The sequence below is a fragment of the Furipterus horrens genome, unplaced genomic scaffold (genome assembly GCF_987537825.1).
Source record: "Furipterus horrens unplaced genomic scaffold, mFurHor1.1.pri manual_scaffold_4, whole genome shotgun sequence".
NCBI classification, from domain to species: Eukaryota; Metazoa; Chordata; class Mammalia; order Chiroptera; family Furipteridae; genus Furipterus; species Furipterus horrens.
The window spans coordinates 189,592,460-189,610,194 of record NW_028327174.1 but is presented as its reverse complement, the minus strand read 5'-3'; the positions used below and the strand labels follow the sequence as shown (position 1 = coordinate 189,610,194).

Below are 17,735 nucleotides of genomic sequence, written 5' to 3'. Positions count from 1 at the left end.
AAGGCCCTTCTGAAAATCTGTGTCTGATCTTTGACCCATGGACAGAGTAGAGGATACGGTGGGAGGAAGGGTAGAAAGAGTATTGCATGCATGTTCATGTATGTGCACATGCATGTCTGCACGTGCATGTGCGTGCAGGTATGTACCTGCAGCAGGAAGATGGGAGAATGGTATGGAGCAGGCAGAATGAGGTCACTGAGGACCACTTTCCCAGGACCACTGTGGAACCCATTTAAGAGGCACATTCTTTGGTGCTTCCTTGGATCTAATGAACCTAAATCTCTAGGGTTCAGGGCCCAGGACTCTACATTTTAAAAACAAGCATCCAGATGCTTCTAATTCACAATGCAATTTGGGAGCTGGAGGATGAATGAACTAAACTTTGATTCGGAACCCGCGGAGACAGAGAGCCCTTCCGGCCTCCACCTGCCGCCAGGCCAGGTGGTCCAGCCCACACTCCCCTGAGGTTGCCCAGGCTTTCCTACCCTATCCCCGTGACTTCATTCTGGCTGCTCTCCTTCACTGAACTGCTTCCCCCACCTTTTCACCTGGAGAATCTTTAGTTATCTGTGAAGTTTCTGCTCAAGACTTCCTCCTCTGTGGTGTCTTCCCCTCCCCCAACCTCAGACAGAGCTTATCGTTACGCATACATGTATTTATTACTATTATAGCTTCTCTTAATAGTAATAATTGTTGTTACGATAATGACGGCTCAGATGTATTGGGTGCATTCATGGTGCTAATTGCTTTATGCATTATCTTATTTATTTCTTGCCAAGTAGTGAAGGGGGCATTATTAATAGCAGGCCATAAGGACGATAAATTTCCCAAACTCCATTGCCATTAAAAGTGGAGAAACCAGGATTTGAAACCTAGCAATTGTTTCGGAAAAGATTTAAGGCAGCTCATAGCATCTAGCATGATGATAATTTTTAAAGTAGGTGGGAAAAAAAAAAAAAAAAAAGCCAAACCTAGGAATATAAAATAACATCAGAAATGAGGCTAAGGTAACCATCCTAGAAGTTCTGTTCTTTATTCTACCATAGATGCCTTGCTTTTCATGCCAGCTTACAATGAATTCTTTTAAAAAGTAAAATAATGAAATAAAACTGACCTGGAGGCAAATGCTTAGATTTGCAATGAGAAGTCACTGTGTCAGAGGCCAGCCATAGAAGGCTATATGACCAGGGCCTGGTCTCCTGGCTCAGGGCCGTTGATTAATTTTAATTAAGAAATGAGCAGTCACATGGGCCAGAATGTGGAAAATCCATGTGACCAGCTCCTTCTCTCCCTGAGGGCAGACCTATATGGGACCCAAACTGTAATTAGGCTTCTCGGTGAGCTTGGAACAAAGGGAATCACATGACTCCGTGATCTGGCCAAGGCTAGGTTGGGTGCCTTTCTTCTCTGCCCCACAGCATCTCTGGTTCACCCTGGGATCTTCTGTGCCTGGAACGGTGCTTGGCACATGGAGGATGCCCTATAAATACTTACATTATGAATGCATGAATGTATCCATCTCAAGATAGAGATTTTTATCTATGGACTGTATTTTCTTGTCTTCCTTTCTTCTAGAGCATCAGAAGAACATTTACTATGCCTAGCACAGTGTCTGGTTTAGAGAACCAGTTTAGTGTATACTGAATTTAAAGATCTTGGACAAACACGCTACCTTGAAAATCTGCCAGCCAGTCTTGAAATGCAAAATCTACTGTCTAGCCCCCTACTGCCTCTATTGACAGGTCTGCCTTCTCCCAATAGACACACACAAGGTGATATGTGGGAGAGACCCTGGGTGCTGAGGTAGGACACATGTGCTTGCAAGTCTGACTTAACATTGTTTTGTAACTTCCACTCTGAGACTTGATTCTCCCATCTGTTAAATGGGTACTGAAAACTTCATAGGCTTGTTTTGATGATGCATTGAGATAAATGGTGTGGAAATGGTTAACCTAGGACTGACCGCTTAAGGTTTTTGAGGGCAGAGCCTGGGTTTTAGACATCTCTGTCTCTCTCCAGGACCAGGCATGGAACACAGCAAACACATGCGTGTTGACCAAATGAAGGAATGTGAGTACCCCCAGTGTTCCCCACTCCCAGCTCAGCTACTTTCTTGCCCACTGCCTCCCATCCATGAGGCTAGAAGTAGAGAATCACCTGCTTTCATTCTCTGGGAAACTTCAGCCAGATGTTCATTTCTGGGTCTGAGAGTCTGTTCCCAGCCAAAATGCAGGGATGTCAGAGGGGTACTTGGTAATGTTCAAGTAGAAGAAACAGCAGGTTTAGGATCCACTAGGGATTTGATGCCCATCCCTCTCCCTGTTTATTTGGGAGCTAATTTAATGCATCTGTAGGAGTGTCTTGGTGTGGTTGTACACGTTTCTGTCAGTTGAGGTTTATCTGACGTGAGTTCAGAAAAAGGACTTTTATACTATCTGCATGAGCCTGTTTATCTTTCCAAGGTGTTTGGATTTTCCACTATTCCTCAGGGCTACACGCCCCACCTGTCTCACTACAGGGCCCCTCTGTGTGTGAGGAGAAATGGGAAAGGGGACAAGCAGCAGGAGCTGGAGGAAAGGCTAGGCTGTTTACACCACAAGTAGGGAGATCCCAGCGGGGCCTCTCAAATGTCAGCCTTGCTCCCCTCGATGCCAGTGAGACCTCTAGCCCCATCCAAGTCCTTTCCCACCCGGTTTTGTAAGACAGCTTTCATTTCTTGCCTTGGTGCAGGGGAAGAATACATTGTCTCCCAAGGTGCAATGACTAACAGCTTCAACACTACCACCATCATCACTATTACCACCATCATTGTCAGCCACACCAGTACAACCATCATCATCCTCAGCACCACCAACACTACTTTCAGCTCATCCACCAACATCAGTACCACGACCAGCATCATTATCATCACCTTCACCAGCACCACCACCATCATCAATAACACTAGTTACCACAGTTCCACCACCACTACCTACGCCACCACCACCACCATCATCTTCATCATCACCAACCCCATCATCGTTATCCATCTCCTCATCAACACAGAATCTTCTGTTAAGCAAATATTATGGCCCGAACCCTGTGCTCAGAATTTTCTTCTATTAAATTCTTATCATAACTATGAGGTAGGTGCTAATTTTGGCTTTGGTTTACCCAAGAGGAAATGGAAGCACAGAGAAGTTAAACAGCCTGCCCCAAATCATACACCTGGGTGGTGACAGCCAGGAAATAAATCAACATCTGTTTGATTTCCACGTCTATACTTTGAACTCCATACTCTCCTTCAAATTCCCCTAGGCCCCTGAAGCTGTAAATATAAAATGGCTTCCTCTTGTGACCGATGGAAAGACCCAAGGATCAAAAGGGTGGAGAGGCTTTGAGACAAATCTAGGAGAGGGCAGAGGGTCTGAAAGATGAATTCCAGAAAAGATGGGCCCCAGGCAGAAACAGACATGTAAGAAAGTATGCTAGGAGAGCCTCCTCATCCTCAGGCTCTGATCTGACGCCCTTCCTGATGTTTTCAAATGTGAGCCGTCTTTTCTCCTTGACTTTTCTCTTGGTTTGTGGGACTTCCTGTGAGTGAACTGTATCACTTACCTTTTTGGGAAAAAAAATTTAATGACATTTATTATCGCCTCTTGTTATCAGTGACTGAGCTTCTGGCTGTCTTCTGGGTAAGCTTTTTGAGAGCCTAGGCATTTTCGACCTGTATCCTTGGTACTCAAAGACTACCTGCCATTTCGCATGAGGTGTATAATCAATGTTTTTGAATGAGTGAATGAACTAACGAGCAGATGAGTGAACGTATGATTGTGCCCATGACTGAATGAGGAATCGCTGGATTGTGGACACATCTCTCCCTCTGTGGGCTTCCCTCCAGGGCACATGATGTCCCCCCTTCTACACAATGGATATCCACTCTGAACCATCCCACCTCTGACCTCTAGACACTGGGCAGGGTTTTCCATGGTGCTGCTTTCTCTTCAAGGAGTGAACTCTGCATCCTTTGTCTACAAGTGTTGCATATGTTTGTGACTTATAGTGTGTGAGGTGGTTGCCTTGCAGGATGGGTGCAGGAGCATGAGCCTTGGGTTCAAATTCTGATTCCACTGCGTTTGTTTTGTGAACTGGGCAATGACAGCTTCTCTGAAATTCAGCTTCTTCATCTCTAAAATGGGGATAATATTTCTCTCACTGGAGTGTGATGGAGACAAAATGCCTACATATCATAGATATTCAATAAATGCTGATTTCTTTTCTTAATTCCCTCCCTCATTCCCTTTTTTCCTCTTTCCTCCTTCCACCCCCTTTTCAGAAGCCATTATAAAATCCAAGGTCCCACCTATCTAGAGGACTTATAAGGCTCTCAGGTTGTGAACAGCGTTTTCTATTGGGAAACCCTCCGAGCACCCCTGAGTAAGAGGAAGTGCCAGGCAGACAGGAGGTGCTCCTGAGAAGCTGGCGGGAGGGAGCCTGGACCCTGAAGTCCAGATGCCCAGGGCCAAAAGGTTCTATCTCATCCGAAGGTTGTAAGCCAACACCTTCCAGGCTACATAACCCACAGAAATGTTTGGTTTGGCACAGGAAGTCCTCAACAGAAGTCAACATTATTTGCCAATATTTAAAAAAAATGAGAGGTTTCAGATTTTTAAAACTCCATATTTCTTACACACCAGAAGAAAAAAAAAAGGAATATCTGGCTACCCTAAGCCCATGTTTCCACCCTGCCACACTAGGCTAGAGCAGCCCCCTTTGGAAGCAGCCTCTTTTCTCAGTTCGCCACAGTCCCCACCATTCCCTGACGTCTCTCCAGTACTCAGCCTGAGGGGCATTTCAATCTACCCTTGATGTTGTATTGTATTGTCACATTTATTAGACTGAAAGAAGATTTCTCTGTAACCCTATCACTTTCAAAGTGCATGTGTTGGGAGAGAGGCTTCCGTGGGGAAGTGCTTTAAAAAAAACAGTGTTTGGTTCTTAATGAAAGTAAAACTAAAATATTTTAGTATACCTGAAACTACTGTAATTTCATATGTCAATTGTATATCAATTAAAAAATAATCAAAACCAACAGAGATTGTCTTGGTGGCAGGGCATTCCCTGGTTTGGAGAGGGGAGGACTCTGGGGAGCTAGAAATGCCCCCCAGTGACTTGGGTTCTGGTCTCATGAGTGGACAGAAACATAAACACTTACCAAATCTTATGCTTAAGATGACAGTGTAAGCGATAGCAAAATTAGAAGAACCTCAACTGTATTTAAAAATTCTGATTTAAGTTGGGTAGTATGTACATGAATGTTTCTTATCTTTTCTCTAGGTCTTTCTGAAATATTTATAGCAACTACTACTCCGACTATGAATACTACACCTCGGTACTTAACATAAAAAATGATGTGTTTGGCTTTGGCTTACCCAAGAGGAATCAGCCCAGTTGCCTGATTCCTGCAGATGTTTAAGCTTGCGACTCTTGATCTCAGCCTGCCTCTCGTTTCACAGATGGGGAAACTGGCCTAAAACGTGATAGGATCTGTCCAAGGACACACAGCAAGAAGGTAACTGGGCTGAACCTAGAACCTTGGTCACGTGACTTAGCCACCATGAATATTCGGTGAGCATCAGCTGTGTGCTAGGCACCGAAGGGTGCACCATGGTGGACAGGATGACCGTGGACCCGCCTTCACAAAAGCCACTGTTGTGGTGTGCTCGTCCGAACAGGTGACCTCAGTGGTGACACTGTACTCATCTAAGTAGTCATCCTTCTCTCTGTGTGTGCCCAATGGGTGTGAAGTGTTTAAAGCAGAGCCCGTCCTGTGCTGGGCACGGCAGCCAACTCGCGTGGGCTCACGAGAAGCAGTAGTGCTTCTCTCTTCCTAACTGTGCGGCAATAGCCACTCGGAACCCTTGGCATCTGCCACGGTGGAAATATTGACACCATAGGAAGTGGCCAATGCTACACCTCCGAGTTCTTTTTCTGTGGGGAGAGCCGGTCGCTGACCATTTACCAGCACGTCCCAGGTAAGAAGTCAGCAAATGTTCTGCCTCTGTTATTACAACTGTACCCTCAAGAGACGCTGCATCGGTAGCTGAAGTAAACCGCAGCATTCGACGAGCGGGGTCCCCCTTCAGTTCCTCTTAGGCATGAGAATTCCATCTCTGAGATCTATGTCCTCCACTGGAGAGACAAAGAGACTGATACCCACCTCACAGGGGGTGCGTGTGTGTGTGCGTGTGCGTGTGTGCGCGCGCGTGTGTGTATTATCGAGGTGTGGGGGCAAATACAGGACGGAAAGCGCCTGGTCCAATGCCGATTCACAGTAGGCAGCCCTGAACTGTCAGTTCTTGCCTCTCACTTTCTGACCCTGGGACAAAGGTGACAGGGGTCGGGGCAGAGCCTTGCCCCTGACCGTCTACCTTGCACTGTCCCTCGCAGGCACCAGCAGAAGGCAGAGCGACCCAGGGCCCGCTTGGGCCAGCGGCGCCCACCCCGGCAGCTCTGTTTCTGTAGCTCTCCCCACACAAGGGGCAAGTGTGCAGCGGAGGCCAGCTTTTCTGCTGTATTAGTGGAAATCATCAATCTCTGCCCTTCGCCCTCCTCCCTTTTTCTACCACATTTTTTTCCTCCTGGATAATGAGGCCTCCGGAGACCAGTGGAGGTCTGAACCTCGTTATGGCTCTCTCTGTAGGCCGGCATCAATAAAGGCCACAGACCAGGGAACTGGGTGGGGGCTGGGGCGGGCAGGCAGCGGGTGGGCAGCTGGGGAGGGGGGCTTGCGGGCTTTCAAATCCCTGGATTTATTTCACAGTGAATTATAACTGAACTCTTTAGTGCCCAGGGCTCACAGAGGAAAGGGTGAGAATACACCCGCGGGTGGGGGGTGGTGCAGAGAAAAGGCCTGAGCAAGGGGAAGGTGGCCTGGGTCAGGGGCAGGAACCCTGTGGTCCTGGGCGTGAGCTCGGTCTCCTGGGTCTGCCCGGTGTAGGAGTGGATCCCCTGCTTTGGGGCCTGTGGGGGTCCAGGTAGCAGAGAGAGAGGGAAGCAGGGCAGGGAAGGAGCTGCGATCATAAGGATCCTGGCTCTGCCTCCTGTGGGACCCTGGCCTAGCTGCGCCCCCCTCCGCCCCCCGCTCCTCAGTTTCTCCATCTGTAGAACGAGGCGCTTGGGCTTGATGATCGCCAACGGCCTTGGGATTCTGAAGTATGGCCCTATGCCTGGTCCTGGGTGCACACGGCACCTCAGCATTCCCTGGGCCATTCGGGGACACTCTACACAGAACGCTGGCTTCGGGATGGAGAAGGCATGTTGGGTGGAGAAGACGGGTGAGGGAGGGTGAGCCTAGGGAAACGGGCTATCTGGTGGGTGTGTGGGCGAGTCCTAGGCAGAGAGAGAGAGGATGAGGGAGACAGAGGCTGCTCATGGAGGGTAAAAAGTGGGCAAGGGCAGGCAGGGCAGGGTGACAGCGGTATCAGGAGCGGGGAGACAGAAGCAGTGTCAACAGAGGCAGGAAAAGGAGAGGAAGCTGGAAGTGGGGCGGAGAGCGGCCTCAGGAGCAAAAGGAAGGAGAAAGGAGGGGAGGCCGTTGGCGTGCGCAGGGCAGCAGAGGGGCCAGGTCCGGCGCCCAGTGCACGGGCCGGAGTGCTGAGTAAGCCCGCGCCACCGTGCCCTCGGCTCATGTGAGAAACAGGACACTCAGTATCGGGTTCTGCCCGGCTATCGGGGGCACGATCTGCAGCAGGCGGGCAGACGGCGAGGCCTGCCGGCACCCCAGGCAGAAAGGCTGAGCCAGAGCCACCGCTGAGCCTCGCCCTGCGCCCCCTGCCTCCTTCGCCCACTCTTTCCAGGTTCAGGAGCCAGCGCCCGGAGCTGGGACATGTGGCCTGGGATGCGTGCTGCCCGGAGGGATGAGAGCAGGCTCCCACTGCCGTTCTGTGGGCCCCTGACTGATCACACACAAGGAAGTGGGAGCGGCCAGCACGCAAAATGAACTGGGCAATGACACTGGCTACCAGGTGGCACCTTCAGCAGAGCAGGACACACGCTGAGAATACAGACGATACTGCCTATAGTATGTGCTTATTAAACAATAGTTGCTACTAGTTCCCCATGATCACAGATTAATGGCTTTCTACCAAATGAGTAAATCACGGGAGAAGATGCCAGAAATCTAGACTATGAAATGTGGAAGGTCTTCCAAGAGCTTGTACAATACTAGGGAAGCCCAATAGCACCATTCTCGTGAGCACGGGCTTTCCAGACAGACAGACAGACAGACAGACACAGGTGTGTGACCCAACTGTGCTTTCTACTTATGTGTTTGCGTCTCAGCTTCCTCATCTGTAAACTAGACACATGAGTCCTCTCATTCCCAGGCTGTCACAGGGTTCAGTGGGACAGTAAATAACAGGTTCTTAGCACAGGGCCCAACGGAGGGGTAGCATTAAATACTCAAGGACTGGAGAGATGATTGTGAACAGGTCCCCCCCTACACACACAGGCAGGTGTGACAATTTGATAATGGAACATGTACAGGGATTACTGCAGGACCAGGGCACAGTAAGTGTTCAACACGGCCATTTTCCTCCCCTTAGCCCCAGGCAGGCAGCCCCTGTCACTCACCTCCACCCTGGTGGGGTTCAGCCAGTGGGGGATGTTGCGGACAGTCATGTTCACCGGCAGGATGATGGACTCGCTGTTGTGGTCCGGGCACGAGGTGGTACACTCGGACCCTGAGGGGAAGCAGAGCGGGAGGTGGCAATTCAGCCCCCAGTCTCCTGGTGTCCATGGGCTGCTCTCACACAGTATGGGCCCTGCCTCTCTCTGGTCCCCAGTGGACCGGGCGGCCCCCACTTGAGAACCATGGGAAGGGGTGAACTCCCCAGCAGGGCTGCCTCTGGGCTCCCTGACTATTCTCTTGTCTCCATTCCTGAGCCTAGATTGGTCTTGTTCCTCCACTGCTTGAAATCCTTCCCAAGGTTTCCCACATCCAGAACAAAGCCCAGTCCCCTTTCCGTGGCATTCATGGCCTCCTGTGATCTGGTTAGCCTCATCTCTCCCATGAACCCCCTTCGTGCTCCGGTTAGTCCAACTGGCCTGCACTTGGCTTGGTTTTTCCTCTGAGCCCCACACTCCCTCGTCTCTGTCCTGCTCTCATTCTCTCCGCCTGGACCACCCCACCACCTCCTTTCTCAGAACCAAGTCCTACGGGCTACAAGGCCCAGTTCAAATCCTCCGGGAAGCCTGCCCTGATATGTGCAGCTGAGTGAGGGCTGCATCCAGCACTGACGAGTCTCACTCCAGTGTTGGCTCTGCCCCCTCATGCCTCCTTTCCTCAGTTATTATAGTGATGCCCAGCAGGGCAGGGAGGAGGGAGGCTCATCTCTGAGCCTAACTTGGTGCCTGAGTCCCTGGTGCCAGGGACTGCTCAGTAAGCACCAGCCTGTGAATGGTGATTGCATGCATGTAACACCAGCTTCTCAGCCCCAGGCTGCTTCTTTGCACGGAGCTCGCCTTCATGCCCTCCCCTGGGCCTTCCAGACCCTTCCCACTCTCCTTCAATTCACACATTACTACTGACCCTTCAGTCCTGCTCAGAGAAGACCTCCATGCTTTCCTGACAAACCGAAGCCCCCTCAAGGACACCCATGGCAGCATTTGTCACATGACCCCTTTCCATGGTCTTGGTGACCGTGACATTACAGCAATAGCTCTCTTCTCTGCTGCACTAAAAACTCCATGCGGTCAGCACCCTCTGAGCTCCCCATTCCATGCCAGAGCCAGGCACTGTGATTGGCTGACGGCAGGAACTCGGTAAGTATTTGCAAGATGCACGAAAGGGACGTTGAGTGAGTGAGTGAGAGATAGGGAGGAGGAAGTGAGTATGTACGCAGATGCAGGAATGAATCAGTGGCTGAATACATGGAAAGTAACGCAAGGAACTGAGAAAATGAATCAGGCAATGAGTCGACGAAGGTGTGGATGACCCGCAGGGACAGGGTCAGTACACAGGAGCCCTCAGTACACAGGAGCTCTCAGTCCAGGGACTTCTCCTTGAAGACAGTTAACTTCCAAGCTGTGGGTTGGCTGGCTGACTGTAAGTTGGCTCATTCATTCTCTGCCCTGACATCGCACATTCCGATGCCTCCTGAAAAATCAACCCTATCCCCTGAGATGTCCCCAGGATTCCAAAACGGTGCTTATTCATGTGGGCAAAGAACTGAGGTGTTAGAATCTGACCAGAGCCCTAAGAAGGTCACTTACTCGCCTTAGTGCCAAGACCACCCTCGAACACTATGAGGTTCACAAGAGACAGTCAACTCCTTTTTTTTAAAACAAGTATTTTATTTTATGAGCTGTTTTCAATGCTTCTTTCCAGGTGTGTGTGTATATGTAAATGGGTGTCTATACAGGGTGGGGCAAAAGTAGGTTTACAGTTCACATGGAACATTCTATAATAACTAATACATAATAATACAAGAATAAATGCTGTTTCCCATTCTCACAGCTGTAAACCTACTTTTTGCCCCACTCTGTATAGACACACATATACACATACATATACACATGCACATGTATGTGTATACATGCACACATATACTTATCATGCATGCATGTTTTATCTGCCCAGTGTCCCTCCTGTTGCCATTGGGTCACCTACTTCAGTCTGAGAGACTCACGGGACTGAAGAGGGGGCCAGGGCGGTGGCAGGTGCAGGACAGTGTTCAGCACCTCTTCACGTTAAGCACAGGCACTGAGCCCAAAGAGGGGGACCCCTGCCTTGCCCGGCGGTGTCCATATATTGCTCATTGCCCTGCAACTCCAGCCCAGGGAGCCAGGAGTCATCGCACCTACCTCACAGGGGACAGAGCAATGGGCCCAGAGCTCAGCTTCCAGAGCTGGTGCGTAGAGGGCCGTGGATTAGAACCCTTGATCTCTGCCCTCCCAGCCCAGTGATGGGTGTGATGGAGCCTCACAGAGGAGGAGAGGGGAAGGCGGAAGAGGAAGGGGACAGAGATGGGTGAAGGGCCCTGGGTGAAGGAGGAGGAAGAGTTGGCGTGGGGCATGGCACAAAAACATGAAGATGAGCGATGAGAATAAAGGGGAAAACTCGCGAGGCAGCTGGGGAAACTCAGTGCCGTGTGTCTCACCAGGTCTGTTCTGAGGGAGCTTTTAGGAAGCAATGACATAATGATTCTAAAAAAAAAGAAGATGCAGCCTCTGAGAAACAGACAACAGCTGAATGATCCCAAGAGGGGAGAAAAAGGAGAAAGTCTGGTCGACACAGGAGGCCACGGCCGCCCCCGGCAGCAGCCCTGCCTCCACTCCTCTCCCTCCTCTGCGCGCCCTCCCTGACTCCCAGGCAGCTCCCGGCTGCAGGACCAGGCTGCTGTGTTGTGCTAGATGAGCCCTAATTGGCACCATTACAGAGCAGTGATCTCACCAGGTCCCCACCTGCCTCTCCTTCCCACGAGGAGCAGCGAGGGTGGCAGCATTGGTGGCAGCAGCAACTTTCCGAGGGCTCCTACCTGCCACAGAAGCCTCCCCTGTCCTGCTGGGGAGGGGCCCAAAGGGGCTGCTCTGGGTGGCCCAGATGTGCCCTCCAGCCCCCTGAGTCCAACACATACTAACACATGCCTGGCCCCTGTTTACGAGGCCTTTGATCATGTCCCTCTCCTTGGTGAGGTGGGCTCTCCCCAGGGAGGGGCTCAGCCTGGGAGGGACATCCCAGCAATCTTTGGAGGCGAGGAGGGAGAGGGAGCTGGGAGTCCAGAGCGGAACTTGCTTCCCCTCTTCCTTCTCCCTCAGTGTCCCATGTTGCTCTTCCTCTCTGGGCTCCGCCACGTGCCCCCAGCCTGGGTGACCATATTCGTAAATGGGTGATCTGCAGGGCAGTGTGAGCATGGGTCTCAGCGGAGGGGAAGGAGATGCAGGTTCTAGGGTGGTACAGGCTTCTTTCCCTTTTCGCTTTGACCACAAAGAAGCTCAGTGGGGTGAAGGCATGTACTGCCACCCCTCTGCCCACCTCCAGACTGTGCTGAGGACAAGCACAGAGCCAGGTAGGATGGCACACCTGTGTGTGGTTGGGACGTGGCAATGAATTCATGCACATGTGTGCAAGCTATGTTTGCCTTTTGTGCATCTTTGTGTTTGATATGTCTTGGGGCATGAGATATGTTTGTGCCCATGATGTATGTGTAGTCATGTGTCACATGTGAGTGTGTGCTATGTGTAGCTGTGTGTGCATGTGTTTGTGCAGCATTTGGCTGATGTGTATGTGCTAGGCATGAGTTTGCTGACTGATGTGTGTGTCTGGGTCTATGTTTCATTATTAAGCATTTGTGCCTGTGTTTATTTATGCATGTGTGAATATATTTGAATGTGTCTGTGGGTGTAGACATAAAGAAAGTCTGTTTTTATAGGTTTTTAAACATAGAAGTAACTTAATCAGTGCTTTTCTCCCAGGGCTGCTCAATGCCAGTCATGAGTAGGACTGGATATTCACTTGCATATCCTGATAAGTGGGGGGTAAGGACCCCATCACACCCAGGGCCATGCACACCCATCAGCAATGATGGGGAGAAGCACTGGCCTTGGGAGGGAGCAGCCGACTGGACTCGCTGTGGCTACACCCGTTGCCCCACTCTTCTAGAAGGTCTATAGTGGCGGGCCCTATGAGATCCCACCCCTCTGCAACCCTCCTGTCAACGTCCTTTGAATTGGTGGCTCTGTAGGATCTTAAAGTACCTTCTGAATCATCACAGAGGGCACCTGTGCGCTCTGGCATTTCCTGACCCTTGCGGGAGGAGCAGGCCCCTCTAGACTAAATGCAGGGAGGAGTGCTGATTTCTACTCGAAGTTCAGGTGAAGATCTTCTGTTCTCTGAAGCTAGGTGTTTCCACCACCAAGAGGAGGGCTCAGGCCTTCCTCCCACCCCGCCCCCGCCGCCACCACCACCACTCTCCAGCTGCAGGCCTCCTTCCTGGACATCAAGTGGAAAGTCATTTTGCTGGGTGCAGAACACATTGGCTCTGTGTGAGTGTGTGTGCACAGATAACCTTCTGCTCCAGACATGCCTGGTGATTGTCCCATAAATCACGCTGGCCAGGAGGAAGGACATTCAATTCCCTGGGCTTTTCATCACGGTCAGTTAGGGAATCAGCCCAAAAGGTCGGCACCACTGTCCTCAGCTGAGGTGAGACTCAATGCGCGCCCCGTTCCCCGGGAAGCCTGGAAGCCCGTGATTAATGCATCTGTCCAGATTCTGGGTTTCAACCAGGCAAATCCCTGGCATCGAACCCCAGGTTGTCTCTCCTCACCATGAGCATTTTGCAAACTGGCCTATCCCCACACAAATGGCATTTGGAAACTGCTGTTTGTTTATCCTCATTTTGGAGGCAACTGAGACCCCATGGAAAGTACTCAGGCTTTGGAGCATGTTCTGGTACCCCTCCAAGTCTCTGTTTTCTCAGTTGTTGAAGGTACTCGAGAGGATAAGGTATATATAATGTCTCTAAGGTGCTTGATGCAGAGCCTGACCCACAGCAGGTCCTCAAGAATGATTAGTGTTACGCAAACTTTAAGATTAATAATAAAGGCAGCCGCGCAGAACCGCTCTTGCTCTCTTATCGCCTTCCCCCTGCACGTGGTTCCTTTCGTGTGGAATATCATTCCTTGCTCAAGGACCTCTTTAAATCCCTGTGTAATTGTTGCTTCCTCTGAGAGCCTTACGTGTCCCCCTAGGGCACCAATCAGCTCTTCCGGACTCCAGTGTGACTAACGTACACTCACCCCCATTGCTACAACAACGTTCATGACTCTCTCTGGAAGGCAGAAGGCTGGTCTCAGCCATCTCCATTTCCCCAGGGTCTCACACAGGGCCTCACACTACAGAGGTACCCGGCTACCCAGCGAGGCACTAGCCCTGCGTTCCTGGAAGGTCTTGCCCCTCCCGCGCTGACCCCATGCACCCATCATACCTATGGCGAAGCCCCCAGGACACTGCAGTTTGAGATTGCTGTTGAGCTGGTTCGGGGCCGAGCACTGGCCTTGCATCTCCGGGCAGATGTGGAAGGAGCCACTCCAGGTGCCATCTTTCCGGCAGTGGATGACATTGCCCCCGTGCCCCTGAACACCACAGAAAAACATAGTCAGAACCAAGAGACACCCCCACCCTCAACCTGTGCTTCTCAAAATGAAATAAAGAAGACGGTTTCTCCTCTCCTCAGAATTCTGGAAGTATTGCAAAACAAGTTCTTAACATTGGTGGAAACCCTGTCGCCCTAAAAGTGATGCACTGGTATTATGTCCATTTTACAGATGGGGAGACTGAGGGAGGGCTCTGTGGGAAAAGGAGCTGGCTCGAAGCTTCCCAGAGAGTCTAACTCCCAGGTGCCCTAAGTCCTGGCTTTCAGAGATTTCAATCAGAGTGATTTGTTGTGTTGGTTGGTTTCTTTAACTGAGAAGGTAGGGGCCCAAATGCACCCCAGCTCGTACAGCGAGGGAGCGCACGGGTCCTGGAGCTAAGCTGTTCATGAGGAGGCAGGTGCACACCACAGCTTGCTTCCTCTCAGCCTGAGAGAGAGAGCATGCCAAGCCAGGCCTGTGCCCGGTGCTAACCAGGCAACCTGGGCCCAGCTACGAAGCTTTCTCTTCCCTGGCATTTCCTTTCTCTTCTGTCCATCCCCTTCTTTCCTTCAGCATCATTCCATCCTGTCCCATCTGGTCCCATTCCATTCCATTCCGTTCCACGCCAGCAATAATGGCACCAAGGACAAGCGGGTGGTGAGGGGATACTTCTCCCTGTGCCTCCCTCAATTCTCCAAAACAAGCAATCCACAGTTCCTTGGTCTTCTGCAAGGTGGCAGACAAATGCAGCCTGCGGCCACGGTCCTTTCTGCAAACCCCCTTTCGATGTCTAAGGTGCTAATAAGAGTCCAGCTCCATAGAAATCTCAGAACTGCCTCTGAATTCAAGGACCATTTCTTGGTGCCCATTCTGTGCCCAGCTCTGTGGGGAACAACAGTAAAGTGAGCCAGTATCTGTCCCAGTGAGCTGGAAAGGTAGTCATGGGAGCAGCCAGCCATGTCAGTGTGACTGCTCCATGACAGTGCTGAGAGTATACTGGGACAGTCATCGGTTGTGAGAGGGAAAGCAGGGAAGGCTTCACAGAGGGGGTGATGTATAGAAAAGGGTTTTCAAAGATGCCTAAAATCCTAGGTAGAACAGGGACGGAAGGACACTTCTAGAAGGCCAAAGGGCATGTGCAAATGCAAGGAAGTACAGTTAGCAGCAGAGAGCCCCCAACCTTCCCACCTCCCAGTCTTGTGACCCAAGGGAACAATAGGGGGGATGTTGAGCTGGTAAGGCCAACAAGGTGTGGGGCCTTAAATACCCCTTGGGAATAAGAACCATGGGTGGTTTCTGCACAGGGTGTCCCTCTGCCTAAGAACAAACTGTTTATTCTCTCCCTCTTTCAAGCCTATAAGGAGAGAAAGTGCGTGAGGCTGGGGAGCTAACCATTCTCCATCAGTGCGACAATCTGTGGAATGGCTGGCGCATCCCTCGGCTTCCACTGAAATTCCTGTGTCCGGCCCCCAGAGTCCCTCCCACCCCCAACCTCAACTACACCTCATTCTCCTGTTTCTTGCTCCCTACAGCACCAGCACAGCCCTGGCTGGTTTGGCTCAGTGGATTGAGCGTCGGCCTGCGAGCTAAGTGTCGCTGGTTCGATCTTCCAGTCAGGGCACATCAGAGAAGGAAAACTCTGACTCCAAAAAACCTCCGCTGCCTTGCAGCATACCTCTTCAGGGGAAAGGCTAAGGGAGTAAACCCCGACAGAAAATCCGGAGCCGGAGTCCCTAAGGCGGTTTGACGTTGTAGTCAACACCGGCAACTCCTGCGGCGCACCTGAAGCCAAGCTGTATTGACTCCGTCTTTCCCTTGGACCCTTCAGCCGCGAAGAGAGGGGGGGTCTGCTGCATGGGCAACAGCAGACCCTCCATATCACCCTGCCCAGGCTCTGTAGCTTCAGCTTCACTGGAGAGGACACTCCAGCGACATCGCAAGATGTCGATTCAACACGGGAGGAGACAGATACCGTGTCACTCCCGAGTCGGACTGCACAGCCATTCTCGGCGGTGCAGATAGACTCTTAAGAAGCTACACCATCGTCTCTCGAGACGGACGGCTGCCGACGACGGCACCAGCACCAACATTGGACTTCAGTTTAAGTTGCCCACGTTCTCGAATGCAGCATACGCTGGTTCACAGAGCCACGCTTCTGTGCTGCTTACTGCCCCTTCTGTCTGCTGTTTTCTACCCCTGCCCCCACCCAGATATATCACCTGGCACAAAGCATCCTGTCCTCATGGTGCCCCAATCCTGCAGCGTGCACTACCTTCAGGTCTCTGTCATCTGTTTCCACCTAGATGATGAGCTCCTTGGGACCCAGAAAGGTGCCCTATTCACGTGCCAACCTCAGGGCCATCTGCAGTGTTTAATGGGTCCTGACCACTCCATTCATTCATCATTCAATAGATGTTTTTATTCACTTAAGAACTATTTGTTTAACAAGAGGTGGGAGGAATAGGTAGAGAGTTATGGAATGAATGTTGGTTAATAAAGGAAGATAAATGAATGCATGCATGAGGAAATAAATGAGTAGGTGAATCGATGAAGAAATGAGGGAACGAGGCATGAGCGCATACAGGAGGGAATGAATCAACTCCTTCAAAGGGCTGAGGCAGACTGAAGCTTCTCTGTCTGGGAAAACAGCTGCCAGGAGACAGGATTCAGAAAAGAAAGGGGGCCTCTCTCTGGGCCTCTCCTGGACCACCAATTGCAGCGGAAACCTGTGTGTCCATGGGTGTAGGGTGGCCCATTCTGAGCAGGACGACTTGCACAGTCCACCCTGAGATGTTCCGTGTGAGCTCAGGGAAAGCTTAAGAGGCTTCATGTGGCTTCAGAGAACCTCCAACTCTCCCTCCCAGAGCCCCAGGCCCCATGATTCTGCTGGGCCCCCAGGGGAGTAGGAAATTGACCCCAATTTCCTGTAGCCTTGGCCTGAGGCTATGATGCATTTGGCCTCCAGCCTCCAAGGGCTGCAGATCTCAGCACTAAGGGGGCCAGAGCTGGCTGGGGAGCTCAGTTTGCAGGAGAGAATGTATCAGAATTAGCTGGAATCAGCCCAGGGACTTTCAAACTGGGAAGGCTCCACCATCAAAGGTGGGAGCATGAAGGCGCTGGTCGCGCTGCCCCCCGCATCTGGAACTTTGTGCCGTTAACTAAATCTGCCTGACAGACTCCTGCTAAGATGCCTTAGCCTCCCAAACAAGGCAGGCTCGCAGGCTGGCCGTCAGGGCTTCCAGGATGGGTCCCAGACAGCACGCCCAGCCCCATCTCTTGCTACATGCACGGCCTTCCTTCCGGTCCTGCGGTCAGCCCGCCTCCCCAGCAGGCCTCTGTGGCCCCCCTCCACCACAGCTCTGCTGTGCCCTCGGTACAGGAGACTTCCTGAAGCCTCCTGGATTTTCAAACCCTCCTTCAGGGCTAGGTCTTGGTGCACTCAGGGCTTGTCTACCACCTGGTAAAGATCCTCAGAGTAGATCCTTCATGTTGAATCTAGTTGGATCACAGAAGACCTGACATTAAGCATCCAATCTAGGAAGCCCAGAGACCACTGGCAGGGAGCCCACTGGTGTATCTGACTCTCAATACAGAATTTTGCACATGGAGGTGAAATC

At 51.3% G+C, this 17,735-nt stretch overlaps 1 protein-coding gene across 1 annotated transcript in view; it reads right to left on the bottom strand.

Annotated features, from left to right (window-relative positions):
• Positions 1-17,735, bottom strand: part of PAPPA (pappalysin 1) — a 217,196-nt gene that overhangs the window by 20,842 nt on the left and 178,619 nt on the right. Inside the window, 2 exon segments of the mRNA XM_090274633.1 lie at positions 8,614-8,723; positions 13,971-14,118. Coding sequence (XP_090130759.1) covers positions 8,614-8,723; positions 13,971-14,118 — 258 coding nt within the window.